Genomic DNA, 16332 nt, shown 5'->3' with positions numbered 1-16332 from the left:
GTCAGACAGAGCTTTTGCACGCAAGGTAAATTACCGTGGTGGACCTTGGCTGTACCAGACAAGGCGTACTCTCCATAAACCAAAACAAATCGAACTGTGCACTTTGAACGGTGGCAATAGAGCCACTACACCTCTAGGTACTTGTAGTTCTCTATCAAAAGTAATCGGTAGGAATACTACTTGGGCTCGAGTAGCCGAGGACAACAATTCCCAACATGCAATGCTCCACTTCCTCATTCTAGGTGCACCCCTCTTTTTGTTTGCACACCCAAACCAGCAGGTGCACACATATTTTTAACTCAATGAAAAATATTTGAATGCTCATCCTGGTCACTCCTGCGTAAATTATGCATGAAATTAACAAGTGTGCTCACTATCTTATTGAAAACACATGCAAATGAAGTCAATAGCCTTTCACGACTTATTACTTTTATTTACATTTTATGGAAAAGCAAAACAGAAATTTGGATACATGGTTGACCATTTCACAAGAAAAGGGCCCAAAAGTTGGCTAGCTCTAAAGACATGTAAAGTGAGAGATGTTCCCTACCCTAACAATTTGAAACAGACTTGAAATCTGAACACCATAAGTGCATAGCCATAGGAGTACAGTTGTATACAATCTAATAAGAGTTCACATGAAATGTGCAAGTATTATACAATTCTTAGCAATGGTGACAAAGCACCCAATATAAAGCAATATGACTTCCAATTTTAAAAAGAAAAACGAAAAAATAAAGTAATCTTGCAACATGTGTAGAAGGCACACGGTGCACATCGCCACTTATAATGGCTACTTTATTAAAGATGGTGCATGCTTGGAGCTGCATTCCTAATTGTACAATATAGTAATTACTCGCCCTTGCCAGCAGTGCCCAATTTACCTATCTCAAGCCCCACCCTCCTTTCTTGATCCTCCAATCATTTACATTTAGTCATTTAGATGACGCTTTCATCCAAAGCGACTTACAAGTTCTGTACGACAAGTCATCAGGAAGGGCACAACTCTATCAGCTGAGTAACAATGTTCATCAATCACAACTGCTTCCCTGATTTCATCCAACAACCCAGCATTGTTTCTTCAAAATTTACACTGACTTCTAATAAGGCATTGTTTCTTTTTCAATTGATATATATAAAGGAGATCCGGCACAGCATTAAAAAGGGAACACACAGCGGCAATGAAAAGATGTAGGGTATAGACTGTCTTAGAGTTGGAAGAGTGACACAAATATTTAACTACTACTGTATTTGAATCCTTGACGACTAAAATGCTGGTCCAGCACCTTTAGTGATCCATCCTACTCACAACTTTTTTTTTCAAATTCAAAACAGCAATTCAATTATAATTATAAAGTATTTTGTCTGAAAATGGGGAGATAAAAAAGGATTCAAAATTGGGCCTAACGCAGCTCCGATCCTGAGTGTCAGTCAACCTGTCACATCCACCCCCCTGTCACTACAAAAGGTCTAAATCCCTTGAGTAAAAATTACAACAGCTCATTAAAAGACCAATGACAGTGTTACTTTCACTCTCCCCAAGACCAAAGGGCTATACATGGCCATAAAGTATTCAAAATGCTTAATGATACAAAGAGAGAGAGAGGAGCAATGTAGATGGAATTTTGATGGAAATTGGACAGGTAACATCAACCAGAATTATAATTCAGATGGTAGGTTAGTTTGGCATAATTCCTAACTTAAAACAAAGTTCTGTATAAATTTCACACATCTGACAATTTAAATAGCATTTGCAGTAATGTCATGCACTTTTATATTCAGATTTGTCCCAAGTTGCTTGAATATTCTCTTCAACAATGCCTTTAGGCTCTAGAGCTTACCAATATGCAACCATAAGAACCTATTCTAAATTCCAAATAGCTGTCGGGCCATCTACCATAAGGTCAGCATCAGATGAGCTGCAGCTGAAGTCTTAAATCCTCAGACAATGGAGGACATGACAAAAATAGTATCTTTCACCTCTTTATGTGGCCAATAGACTGGTTATTATACAGAAGTCATGTGGCCTACTTGTGATACACCATTAGATCCCCAAGAGTGGTGAAGGCTCTAGGGGAAGACGGAGGGGGAGGGGGGGGGGGGAAGAGAGAGAGAGAACACTTAAACACAATTTATTTGCTTTGGTTTGATTCAAACATCCAATTTAGCCCTCCTGTCCAAAATCTTCTGTGAACTTTCTCAGTTTGTCCAGATCTTGATCATTAACTGTTGGCTTTGTGTTGATCTGGGACCTCAGCATGTCAGACTGAAAATAAATAAAAAACAGACATTACAAGATATTCAACAGTGTCCCATTCAAAGATATTGCAGAAAACCTAGTATTTTTGTGTTCTTACCATGCAAACAATAGGCTCCAATAGCTTTTCCCCAGGCACATCCATCCATGTCATTTCTATTGCATTGGGATCCCCAGGTGAGCATGGGGTCAAGAGGTCATCTACTAGAATGTTGGGGTCGTCTCTCGATGGCCCCCGTGCCTTATAAACAGTTTATAAACCGTTAAGTTATACAGTGCAGGCAGGGAGACAGAAAACACAAGCATGGTAACCAAGTCAACTGCTACAAGAGGCTGAAATTAAGATACAATACTATTAACACTTTGAGAGCCCACCATGTGATAACAAGTGTTATCAGCCCGCCCCCTGAATGCCCACCACGACAATTAGCGTGTTATTTTTTTTATTAGCGATCTGAATTCATATTTCATCAACGGAGTCTCCCGTTGGTAAACCAGCCCCATCAGGATCTCAGATGTGAAAAATCCACCCCCTATCGTCTCACAGATGGTAATGCACCCTTTTGGAATGGACTCAATGAAAATGTATGAGAAAAGAAAAATCCGGAATCCACATTTTACTTCTCAGGCATGTAACCCGAGCCGATCGGATTCATTGTGGACCATCAGAACACTGTGGAATATGTGTTTACAGTATTTAGCGTTGGATCAATAAAAGCGATCGATTTTTGGAATGGCGATCAGGAATTGGAATGATCTTTTTGGAGAACATCGGATCTGAGGTAAGGAATCTATTTTACAAGTCTTGGGATAATCAGAGTTGTATTCGCTGAGTTCTCAGCGTTCGCCCTATGTGTGTGTGTGTGTGTGGGCGATGGCTTTGAGGAAATCAGATAATCGATTTTTCAGATCGCCTATATAGCGTGCATACGTACACATACTATCAATAATCTAGCGTTTATTTGAAAACGATTCATAAATAGGCCGAAAAATGACAACGTTCTAGAATATTCCAGTACAGGGCGTTTATCACAGAATCTTTTTATTTTCCTTGAAAATGAGGGCTTTTCAAAATGCTATAAAACGAAAATGACCCGATAAAAAAAACAATCCGCTTCGACAATGTTGACTGGAAAACGAGTCATTGATAAGCGACGGGCAGATTAGACACATAGCCATAATTTAAAACATAGATTAGGCGTTATTAACGCTAACATTGAAGTGGATGCTGGGCATTCAAGCACTAAATCGTGCGCCCCCTGCTGGCACTGAAAGTGTTAAGATAGAATACTAATCACAATATTGCTGTACTAAATACTAGTTAATTCAGTGAGAGTTTTCTGGGAGTTGCAGATAAGTCTTATAAGTATAAGACACATCAGGAAGGACATGTCGCCGATGTGGAAAACAGAAAGCACCTCCAGGGGTGCGTTGCTCATGGGACGGGGTTGCACGCCATGCAACCGGCTCTGTGAGCAGAAGCATGCACACCCACATGTACGGATGTGCGTGCACACAGGAATGCGCTGCACTCGACTGATGCGCCAACTGGCTAAGTACCCACCTGGCTACTTTGCATAACAATAGCGCAGGTCGTCAGGTGTGTTCAAATACGTTCTGAATGAAATGTGTTACATTCCATTCGTAGAGGCAATTAGGCATTGTTTTTAGTCTGTGCGTATGCGAGGGAACATTTATGCGCATGCGCGGGAGCATGGGGCGTCATTAAAACACAGTGCAACCAGCTTTGAAATCAGCAACGCACCCCTGAGCACATCAACTGTGTGAGTGCGTATTCAAGCGGATCAGTGTTGTCAACTTGCTGACTTTGTTACTGAATTTTATTTTAGTTATAAAAAGGAGACTAGTGACCTAGTGACTGTTCAGGAGCCTGTGAACATCTTGCCATCTATTGCTGAGGCTGTGACCATATTCAGTCCATATTCTGTCCTTTCTGCCAATTGTGATGCTCAGGTTGGGATTTCCTAAAGAAATCCCATTTAGCTGCAATAATATGGTTGGAGTGAGGTAAACAGACTGAAAACATTATGTTGTTAGATAAAACGAATGATTTACTATATACAGTTTTATTGCAGATTGACGTTTTCTGTTTGGGACATCATATTTTACTGTCGTACACTTTTACTATTATGTAGACTATTCTGTTTTGTGTTTTTGTGTTTACATGTGATGTATTGTATATTGTATACATGCACTTTTATTATGTTCTGTGTGATGTACCGCACATTTTATTGCCGTCTGATATTTGCAAATGTTATTGCTGTCATCTTGGCCAGGTCTCCCTTGCAAAAGAGATCTTGTATCTCAATGGGACTTCCTGGTTAAATAAAGGTTAAATAAAAAAAATTGCAGTTGAAAAAAGGTAATAAATCGTAATATCGTGACTCTATTATAGTGGTAATATTGTATCGTGGGGCCTCTAGTGATTCCCACCACTACTAGTAGTGACGTAATGTAAAACATTTCAAATATTCAAAGCTTTGTTTGAATAGCTCCTTCGGATACAAATTTAAATAAAAATAAAAAGTCATTCAGCACAGTTCTATTAACTCAATCACCGCCAGACCAGAGGATAGTCGGGTTATCTCGCCATGCGTTGAGCGCAAGGACCCCCGAAAACCTGAGTATAGTCAGGTTTTCATCGTTATTTCTTTTATTCGATATTTCTATTCATTTCAGGCACACGGACCTCGGGTTACGACAGGGAATCATCCTGAGATCGCCAAAGTGCAATACCGGCCGCATCCTGCTGGGTGGCAGTATCGAGCACCCTTTGAAACCTTGTATCTTACTCTGTGTTACGTTCAAATCCCTCCGGGCGCAGTTTTCTGGGTCAGGCGAGTCGAGCCGTTTGCCCGATCGGATTGAAAAGCGTCAAATGCCCCGATGCATGTGTTGTGGTGGATTTGTTGGCGACACGATGGACACCAATACTTGGAATCGCGATCAGACAATTTAAATATTCTTTTTGGGGTACCTCCTAGTGAAGGTAAGGACTATATGACAATGTGTCCAGGCGAGAAACGCCAACGCTTGGCCGCCAACGCCAATTCACGTATTGCTGCATATCAGTTTTCTGGGATTAACCAGGATCCCTCTAAAACTATACTTATATTCACCACGGTATAACACGCGAACATATGGATGAAAAAATTAATTATTTTTCACATATTGAACCATAGATAGTTGATGTCAAATGGGCCATAGTATTGTATCCATAGCTATAATATAGAATATAGATATAGCCCTGCAAACACAGCCACTTATTCCTATCTCTTAGAGCATTGGCGTGGTAGGAACAAAAGATGCTCAAGTCCGTGGCGTCCAAAGAGTTAACCGCTGAGCGCCAAACCCGACTATATAGTCCTTTTCTTTTTTTCCGATTTTTCCTATTCAAAACAGTCGTGCGGACCATGGTGACTCATCTGAGTACTTGAAATTGCAATGACGATTGAATCCCGCCTGGTGGCAGTATCGCCTACCTTATGAACATGCATGGGCCATCTTAGTGCCAGCCCCACAGCCCCCAAACAACTAGGGACTCGTTGCGAGCAGCAGTGAGCAGGACACGTTCGACAATCGCGATCGCCTAGAGCGAACTATTGGATATTATGAAAAAGATTAAATGGATTATATGGATGATTATGGACGATAAGGTGCGTTTCCACCAGACTATGTTGGACTATGTTGGACTCAGCACTACTGGTAAAACGAAGAAAAAAAACTATAAATCAAACCGACCGATGAGGAAACCCATTCGGCTCAGTCTATAGTCTGGCCCGAGCAGACTAGTAGAAGAAGACAACGGATGAGGGCCACCTAACGTTATATGTATTGATCCTGTTCTGATTCAAGACACTTTTGAACTCTAAGTGAGAAATGGAGTACCTCTAAAACAAAGGTCTATTTTACGTGTACTTTACTGAAACTCCATTAAAAAAAAAAAGTGTTTGTATGATCGCAGCGTCGGAAAATGACACCCCCCCCCCGGCTTTGTGAAGAAACACGGTCATGTGTTGTTTACCTTTGACATGGCAATAATATAGGTTTCAAGCGAGCAGCCGCAAGATTTGCGCATACGCTGCACAAAACACACTTTATCTCATGATCTAGAAAACCAGCCTGGATTATTTTGAAACGGGGCAATGTTTAGCTCGGGATTGTGAACGAACGAGGGTATGTAGAAACAAACTATTTACATGTTGGACTATAAATAGTGTCTGTCAAATGAGCCATACTATTGTCTCCATAGCTATAATATACAATAGCTCCGCAATGATCGTGAAATATCATGAAAATGGTCCAAAAAAACTGGCGCCAGGGAGTACAGATGCGAAAACAGTGTGGCAGTCAATGAGTTAAAAGACCTACCCGTTTGAAGTGGGTCGCTGACTGGACCTTTCTGACGGGCTGCATGAGTGCATCTCGGACAATGACACTGATATCTGCCCCGGAGTATCCTTCGGTCTTCTTGCCCAGAGTAACGAAGTCGGAGTCGGAGATGCTGTTGGGGGTGGCGGAGCCGAGGTGGAGCCTGAACATGAAGGAGCGCGCATGCTCTTCTGGCAGAGGGATGTAGATCCTCTTCTCAAATCTAAGGCGGTATTAGAAGAGGAACAACCGGTTACCAATGCAAACAACGACGGAGAACAACACAGGGTTCTTAGTTTTTTCATCCCTCTTTAAGCGAGTCGGTTACCGTCTTCTGATGGCAGAGTCCAAAGTCCATGGGATGTTGGTGGCCCCAAGTACCAGCACTCCCTCGTTGTCATTTCCGACCCCTGTGGAAAAAAGCAATCAGAGACGGAGGTAAAATCAGTGTAAGCGTGTTTCAATCGCTCGACAAGGAGGCGGAGGGGAAGTGTAGTTGATGGAATGTGAATGGAGAATTACAGAAACGGAGGATGGGATGGAGAAGAAGAGGGGTTGGTTTCTTCCATAAAGGTTGAGAGATTTCCTGTGGCAGCGTTTCACACAACAGAAATCTGCCAGTCAACAGAATGTAGTGTTACAGGGAGCACTCCGGTTACATATAGCAGCTTACATACTGCATGAGGCCCATTGTCTTAAATAGTAAGACACTGACATTTATGACGAGTGAGGGGTGGTGAGAAGAGACATATACGGGAGATAAGAGCAAAGGAGAGAGGGGGAGACAGAAGAGGTGTTTAGTAAATGTGTATGTGGTTTTCGTGTTTTAACACATCAGGTGCCACGCCCCTTCCGGGAAGTGCATCTGGCCTTGCCGTCCATTAACCCCATGTAAACGCTCACCTTGTTTGTAGAGCTAAACCTATATTTTATATTATAGCTATGGATCTAATAACACCGTCGATTGTCAGTGAGTTGCTTCTGGTCAACGTGCAAAAAACAGATAATTTTTTCATCCGTACATTTCCGTTTTGAATATGAATATAGTTTGGGTGCTTCTGAGTAATTCCAGGAAAAAGATGCGAAAATAGCGTTTTAGTGGAATCCAGTTATCACATTGTCATTTTTCGCCCGATTATCGAATCTTCCTGAAATCAACGCTAGATCATCATTATGTCTCCTCGTGCATACATGAAATGGGCCCCGCCCCCCCTCCTGCACCCAACGGTAAACAGCCACACACAGCACACACAGGCAGCTTTAATCGCGGGAGAAAAAAATATCAGATCAACGCAAGATTGGATATATAGAGTCCTTACCTGGTCTCTGATGTAATGCAAAAAATAAATAATCCAATTATCTGATCGCCATTCCAGTTATCCACAGTGATCCTGTCTCCGACGTTATTGGGCATTGCACATGAACGGGCGGGCGGGGTCAGTTGTCCAAGCCATCCCTACAAGCACATCTTTTGCCGGAGTGTTTAGGACCCGCCCCCACGCCGCAGCTCGGTAGAGAAAAGAAACTACGTAGTTTCTAATAGAGTACAATAGCGGCCGAAGGCGTTAGAGGGCGGTATAAGACCGTCTGCCAGCTCAGACACATTCAGTACAGCATGCACAAGGTGCCCTGCTGAATTTGGCAATAGCGAATAAAATAAATACCATGAGAAAAACGTAGATCTACGTTTCCGGCACTCAACCGTCGGGCGACAGAAACGTAGTTCTATGTTAACGGCACCCAAAGGGTTAAGACCAACCAGCAGTGTGACATGACAGCTATCAGTGGTCTGGGGCCAGCCTGGCGTTTGTCATTCTGAACTGGAAACTGAATTGGCATGTTTTGAGATTGCCCTAAATTCACCTGCTGGATGGTTATTTGAGGGTGTTACATGTGGGGTGTGTCTGTACTAGTGAGCACTACGACCCTGCCCGAGCCCGACGGGACCCTACCCGACCCAACGGGTTTGGGCTGGGTAGGGCTTTGTTTTTAAATAAATAATTCGGGCTCGGCCGGGCCGGGCAGCGCCCTCTTTTTTTTTTTATTTATTTTTTTATTCCGCGCTCGCTATACTCATATAACTAGGGTTATAGGATAACCTTACGCCTTCAGTTTCTGTTTTGCGCCAGCTGTCATTAGAGATCAGAGAGTACTCTCGTGTCTCTCTGAGTCGCGATGGATAAGTTAACAGATATGGAATTAGGGAAAGGGAGAGCTTTTGAAAGTTCCCAATGCGTCTGGGAAAGCTGCATTTTTGGAAACATTTGGATGTAATTACCGCAGGGAGAATTCAAGGACAGTAGAACAGTGCTGAAGGACATCAACGGTGGATGGTGGACAAATGAAGAGCAGACCGAACGAAGTGGTTCAATAACTTCAATTGTTGTTTGAAGTTGGAATATAGCCAGTTGGCGAACGTTTTAATTTGTTCTTGGATGTAGCAACTGATTGGCGAAGTTTTGTTAACGTTATTCAACGCCAGACGTTTTTGTTGCTGACGTCAACAGCGAGGTGAGTCCTGATTTATTTTATATTATTATTGGCTGCTGCGGTCGAGTTTTTTCTGTATACTTTTGTGTCATGATGACATTAATGTTTTAGTCTGTGTCTGCCAGTACCTCTGTACTCGCGACATCGGATGCAGTTTTTGGACCGATTGTGATGATGAGGCACAGTGTTCAGTAACACGCGTGCTGGGAAATGGAAATAGAAGGCTATAGGCCTATAATGCTTGTTAGTTTTCAGCGTGATATGCGTTATTTAGGTAGACCTATTGGACATTTTCGTTTTTGTTTATTTATTAAGTTAATATATAAACAGTGTTTCGAATATTTAAAACAAAAATTTAATATTTGGCTATATAATTATAATGCTTCATTAGTTTTCAGCGCAATATGTTGCATTACAGTCGGGCTTAAATCGGGCAGGGCCTGAACGTCATGGGCTCGGGCTGGGCATGGGCCTAATTTCAAGGCCCTTGCAGACCACTAGTCTGTACCCTGATCAGGTGTTCCCAGTGTGTGATGTGTTATGTCTAGTTGTAGTTCCCTGCCCTGGTCTTGTAGTCTTCATCGTTTTCCCCCAAGGTGTATCCATTTGCAATCAACCCAGGTGTGTCTCGTCTCCAGTGATGGGAATAACGGCGTTACTAACGACGTTACTTTTTTCAGTAACGAGTAATCTAACGGATTACTCTTCCAATCTTAATAACGCCATTACCGTTACTGCCAAAAAAATGCGGCGCAAATAATACAAAACGAATCCAACGAACACAAGCAAGTCAGTCAACGAGTGGCCGCGGGTCCATGAGCGTTTTTTGTTCACTCTTAGTCTTGTGTTTGTTGTGTTGCTTATCAACATAGTGCTGCACTTCCTGGTTTAATAGCACAGTCTTCAGGTGCTCAGAGAGAGAGAGAACTAGAGATACAGAAAGAGAGTGAGAGACACATTTGTTTTATTTGCACTACAAAGAGTGTCATGATTAGATTAGTTTAGATTCTTATATCTGTATGTCATAAATGTCATGAATTGAAAATGGGGGACCCTGATGTAAATAAGACGAAAGTCTTTCTCTGGTCTGCATCCCCTTAACAATTGTGTGTATTAGGGCTGACCTTCGAAGCTTTTTTTGGCAATCGAAGCTTCGATTTGAATTTGAAGGTTCGAGATTTTTTTTTTTTTATAATATTTTTTTATTTTTTATTTTTTTTATCTTATGTTGTGGGACTTATACAGCACTTTGGTAAACTTTGTTGTTTTTAAATGTGCTCTATAAATAAAGTGGATTGGATTAATTAATTAAGTAGCCCCTTTCGTGACTGTGACGCAGCCAACAAGGTTTCACTCGGCTGCGCTGCCTGGGTGCAGTGGGGCTGCTCTCACAGCCAACGACATGACATTACATAATTATGTTGCAACCTTCGTCTATCAAGCAAACATATTATATTTAATTTATAATTATATCAGACAATGCACCTACAAAAGCAGATGATTACAATTAAATTAGCCAACTTGGTAACACATTAGTCATATCAGCATAGGCATAGCCTTATTAATGTTTTGTGTGGCGTCGCTGTCGTGTACAACGATACTTACGTTTTTTAGGTGATTTGACAAAGTTGTTGTAGAGTTGTGATATGCCATTTTCTTCTGGCATATCTGGCACTCTGCTTTTTGGGCATTGTCTTTGCATATTTTAAAGTGTAACCACGCGTCTGATGACTTCTTCGTCGACATGTCTGCTGCACATGTCCTTGTTTTCAACACAGATAATCTCCACATGCTTGTTGGTGGAGTCGAGGCGCCGCTTACTTTTGTTTCATTGGAATGGAGGCACAAGATTTTGGAGGCACAAAAATAAAAAAAAAAAAAAATTATGTTCGAAGTTTGTGCCATGGAACGAAGCTTCGAAGTATTTAAGACAGCCCTAGTGTGTATTGAGCTGTACTGTATCCATTCTGCAATCTGTTAATTAAAAATGTTCAATCAATCAGTATATATTTGTTATTTATTTTTGGTATAGTGCTTAACAAGCATAATTTAATGTTGCCCAGTTGTGGCCTGTTGAGGGGCAATACATATCAAAAGTTCCAAAACATCTATTGTTTGTATTTGTATGATCCACTATATAAACATAGTAATTATAATATCTACATAAATGGCATTTGATTGGAGGCTAGTCTCACTTTGTCCCACAGTAACATTCAAATAGTTTAGATTTGTGTACGTTGTTTATGTTAAAAATGTACTTGAAAGTAACGCAATAGTTACTTTCTGAAGTAACTAGTTACTTTTATAATTTGTAACAGAGTAAGTAGTTTAGTTACTTTTTGGAAGAAGTAACTAGTAACTAACTTTTTCATCCCCTCCTGTATAACTGTTCTGTTCTTCCCTGTGTGAGATGCTGATCCTGTTTGTACAGTTCTGTCAGTGTCGCCACAGTCTAATTGGTCCCGCCACAGTTTTATAATGAACAAAAAAAATGTATGTATTAATAATAAAAAAAAAAAAAAAATGTAATATAGTTTGCCAATAGGGATGCATCAGTAGTATTGGCAGTGGTAGTAGTCGTAATAGTAATCCAGTACAGTTCTAAAAAATAACCTCTGCCCCAGGACCCCCCTAGAGGGGCAGAGGTTCACCCACCACAGTCTCACAAAATCCTGTGGGAAACACTGGTTCTGTGTTTTGTTTGTCATTATTTTATGTTATTTCCTGATTACAAAAACCATGGTAATTATTCATTAAATATCTTTTGCTGGTTACTTTGGCTACCGTCTCCTCATTATGTTACATTGACAAGACAACGAGCATTCCTTCAGTCAATAATAACGTAATAGAGGGTTACTAGCCAGGACCTGAGAATAAGTGACTCCACCACATAAGCATCAAAATACAACAGCTCTGTCTCTGCCGACTGCAGCTCCCACTCCTCGTGTTTCTATGGTGATTCATTGTCCACGCAATGCAAATACAACAAATCCAGAAAATATTTAGGCAGCAGAAAAGGTTGAAGCTAATGGGAGTTGCTTTGTTTAATGTAATTAACTCAATCAGTGCCAGCTATTGGCCTCATCCTGTTCTAGCTAGGCCACGCTTTAAAAGATAGTTGTGTGTCACCTTGTTTGTAGAGCTAAATCTATATTTTATATTATAGCTATGAGTCCAATGTCATTGTCAATTGACGGTATGAACCTTCCCTTCAATATGCCATAAAGAAATATTTTTTTCATCAATACGTTCCCGTTTTATACAGTGATGAATATGAGCGTTATATCGGAATGGTCTGGGATAATTCCTGCAAGGCTAGTTATAAGGCGCTAAGCTAATAACGTTAAATCTATTGGCGTTTCGACCCTACACAAGCTAGAGTTAAAAATCCAAATGCATTTGATCGGTATCATGTTTTATCATGAATGCATGAAAGGGGGGGGGGGGGGTCATTTCTGATTATTGATTACCAGTAATGGCATTAGTATTGAATGCTAAAAACACTAATCAGCTGGATCGGTATGAAAACATTGCAGGATCAAGCCAGAATTTACGTCAGATGACTGGACTTGACTTCCGGGGGGCGTGAGATGGGATAGTCGTGTGTGAGAGAGGCTCCACTAAACTCCTACAAAAGTGTACAATTTAAGAAGGCAATTCAATGGTGTACAATTTAAGAAGGCAATTCAATGGTAGAAGTAAAAAGAAAATTGACAATATAAGTTGTAGAGGCGCAACTGAGCTATGCCGAGACCGAGGAAAGACAGAAAGGCTAAAAAAAAGCTTACAACTGTGGATGATAGCAGAGAAGATAACAATAGCAGCAACCTGTCGGATTCGGATGAAGACCAAGCTGAAACTACAGCGCCGAACGAAGCACCACCGCCGACCACAACGGACATAATGGCCGCTATTCATCAACTGAATCAAAATGTCGATTCAAGGTTTGAAAAGTTGGATGCATCACTTGCTGGTCTGAAACAGACATTGGATAATATTGAGGAAAGGGTAGCATCAAACGAGGATGGCCTGAATGAACATAAAAGCCGAATCAAGATTCTGGAAGACCTCGTCTCGCGCTACAGACCAGGGTTTCCGTTCGAAAAAATTGTTGCCGGCCTCAGTGTCCGGTAGATTTCAATCTACCGGTCAAATGAGAGAAATTCCGGTCAGAGTTTATTGAGCTTAAAAACAATTGATAGGCAAAAGAATGACAACAAAACAAAAGAATGACATCATCAAGGCATGTAGATTTATAATATTTTAACTTAAAACTAGGCTACTTTTGCATATAGTAATTATATTCCAAATAAAATAAGTCCAGAGACTCCGTGCTGCTGCCGACTTTAAATCAAATAGGTGTCTGTGGGCAGTCGTCCGACATTAATAAACAGCAGTCTGTTATAATCACATTTTTATGAGCTAACGAATTCAGTTATATTGGACATTTGTATTAATTATATCAAGTGAAGAACGGAGAAATTTGGCAGAGAGACGGCAACATTATCGTGGGTTTGCGTGATGAATCTCCACCTCCCAACGACTTATTTGCGAGAGTATGACGCTGCAGAGCAGCAGATTCAGCTGTTTTCAGGCTCTATCTGGGGTCCGCTCAGCAGCGCCCCCCACCCAACAGCTGAATTGCCAATGGCTGAATTGGAGTACTGCACTGTGCCGGCACTGCTGGTGTGCAGTCTCTGCAGCTGCACATGCACTCGCAAACCCAGCACTAAGCTCTCGCTGACAACGTCGTTGTCATTATTATAAGCAACGATGAAACAAATGTAATGATTGTTTCGTTCATCGCATAGGCTATTTAATTTTAGCCTATTTTAATACAATTCAAATAATCAAATTGTGCTTAGAGGGAATTATTTTCACCGGACATTATGACCGGAGAGATTAAATATGTCGGACTTCAACAGATTCTGCCAGTCAAATACCGGTAAATACCGGCTAACGGAAACGCTGCTACAGACTACAAAACATTCGGATCATAGGTGTAAAAGAGGGCACGGAAAAGGGCAATCTTACAGACTTTATTGCAAAACTTATAACAACATTGCTGGGAGATGAGAACTTCAACAACAAGCCTGTTAAAATCGACCGAGCATATCGGGTCAATGTGAAGACGGCAACAGATGGCACTCTACACCAAATTATAGCACGGATCCACCATGATTCAGTGAAGGAGCGCATTCTGAGGCTTGCAACACAAAAGTTCCCCATACAACATGAGGGAACGCGTATCTACATTTTCCCGGACCTGGGACCGGCAGTGTTGAAGCTACGGAAGCGATTCGACAATATCAGGACCAGATGCAAGACTGCGGAGGTGAGATGCGGATTCCGACACCCAGTGACGTTCGTGGTATCGGTTGGCACAGACAAGCGCACGTTCAACGACCCGAAGGACGCGGAGAAGTTCCTAGACGACAGCAAAGTGCCGCGTTAATCCAACCCGACGGTACAGACGACAGCTTCAATATGTGATCACTCACGAGTTACAGCGGCTCATTGCTCCCATCCTACCTACTTCTCATTTGTTTTTGTTGGACAGGTGGAGACGATTGCATACACAGACTATCATGGTATGTTTACTAGCTCTTAAGGTATTTAGACTTAGAGGTGTTTGTTCGCAGAGGGAACTGGAGGGAGGTAAATAGGGCCCCGGAGGACAGCGTAGTGTTTTTCATGTTAGTTTGCGGCAGTGCATATTATTGTTTTTTTTTCTAACGGCGGAATGTATACAACACTTTGGGCGATTTTAGTTTTGTTACATGATCATGGTTAATATGTCATGTCAGTAAATAACAATGGGGATAGTACAAGGATTGTAAGCTGGAATGTAAGAGGTCTAAATCACCCAGTTAAAAGAGGTAAGGTAATGGCTAATTTAAAAAGCCTGAAAGCTGATGTTATATCTTCAAGAGACCCATATTAAGAATATAGCCAGGAACAAGTTACGTATGGGATAGGGATCACAAATATTTCAATCAAACTTCGGGGGCAGGGCCAGAGGGGTCACTATTATTATCAAGAGGGGTGTGTCATTTGATCATGTGTGCACAATCGCGGATCCGAATGGTAGATTTGTAATTGTATCAGGGACACTTAATTGTGTTCCTGTAACATTGATAAACGTGTATGGTCCAAATTTTGATGATCCAAATTTTTTTGAGACAGTTCTGAATAGAATTCCTGACGTCGGTAATACAAATATTATATTGGGTGGCGACTTCAATTGTATAATTGACCCTGTGTTGGATAAAAAGTCATCAAAGGTATCCATGAACAGCAAAGCCAGTGAGGTGTTAAAAAGTGCCATGCACAATCTAAATCTGGTTGACATATGGAGGGCCGGCTACGCAATCCTACCAACAGAGACTATTCTTTTTTTCTCTCCAGTGCATAAATCCAGTGTTGTGTCCACACAATACCATACTATCCTGATAAGTGATCATGCTCCCATGTCACTGGATGTTAGGTTCACTAGACATAGAAATGAACGCACATGGAGATTTGACAACACAATCTTAAAAGAGAAGTTTCTTAAAATATATGTCAGCTAGGCTACCTGACATTATAGCCACAAATGATACAGGGGATGTGGATGTCTCAACACTGTGGGAAGCTATCAAGGCAGTGCTTAGAGGTAGCATCATATCATACGTGGCAGGTAGGAGAAAACAAATGTCAAAAAGACTAGTGGAGTTGGATGATTCTGTGTCTCAACTAGAACACCTGTACAGGGTCTCTGCGGATCCCGACATCCTGAATTCTATAGTCTCTCAAAGACATGAGTACAATACTATTTTATCTGCACAGGTCAATAAGCAACTGAATATGATAAAACATATACAATTTGAAATAGGTGACAAACCTCAGAAACTGCTGGCACGTCAATTAACACTTTCCGTGCCACTCACGAGATTTCTCTGTTTTTTTTATAGGTGGTTGCGTGCCACTCACGAGATTTCTCTGATTTTTTTTTTTTTTTTTGCGATCTGAAAAATTATTGCATCACCCGAGCCTACCCGAGTATAGCCGAGCTGCACCGGTGATCACTGTGGAAAAAAGCGCCCCCTGTCGTCTCCCAGATGACATAAGTGATTTTGGAATGGACTCAATGAAAATGAATGGGGGAAAAAAAATCCGGTACTCCACATTTTCCAGTTCACTGATCCAGCCGG

General features: G+C 41.4%; 1 protein-coding gene across 2 annotated transcripts in view; it reads right to left on the bottom strand.

Annotated features, from left to right (window-relative positions):
• Positions 1-398: 398 nt before the first annotated feature.
• The window catches only part of vps4b (vacuolar protein sorting 4 homolog B), a 57834-nt gene continuing 41900 nt past the window's right edge, over positions 399-16332 (bottom strand). For both annotated transcript variants that reach the window (XM_084327526.1, XM_084327527.1), the window contains 4 exons: positions 6978-7059; positions 6650-6872; positions 2358-2498; positions 399-2266 (listed from right to left, as the gene is read on the bottom strand). In XM_084327526.1, coding sequence (XP_084183652.1) covers positions 2165-2266; positions 2358-2498; positions 6650-6872; positions 6978-7059 — 548 coding nt within the window. In that variant the 3' untranslated portion in view covers positions 399-2164. The remainder of the gene's footprint in view (positions 2267-2357; positions 2499-6649; positions 6873-6977; positions 7060-16332) is intronic.

The sequence above is a fragment of the Notolepis coatsorum genome (genome assembly GCF_963971535.1).
Source record: "Notolepis coatsorum genome assembly, chromosome: 13".
In the NCBI taxonomy this organism is placed as follows: domain Eukaryota; kingdom Metazoa; phylum Chordata; class Actinopteri; order Aulopiformes; family Paralepididae; genus Notolepis; species Notolepis coatsorum.
Note: the sequence above shows the minus strand (reverse complement) of the source record. Positions and strands in the feature narration are given on the sequence as shown.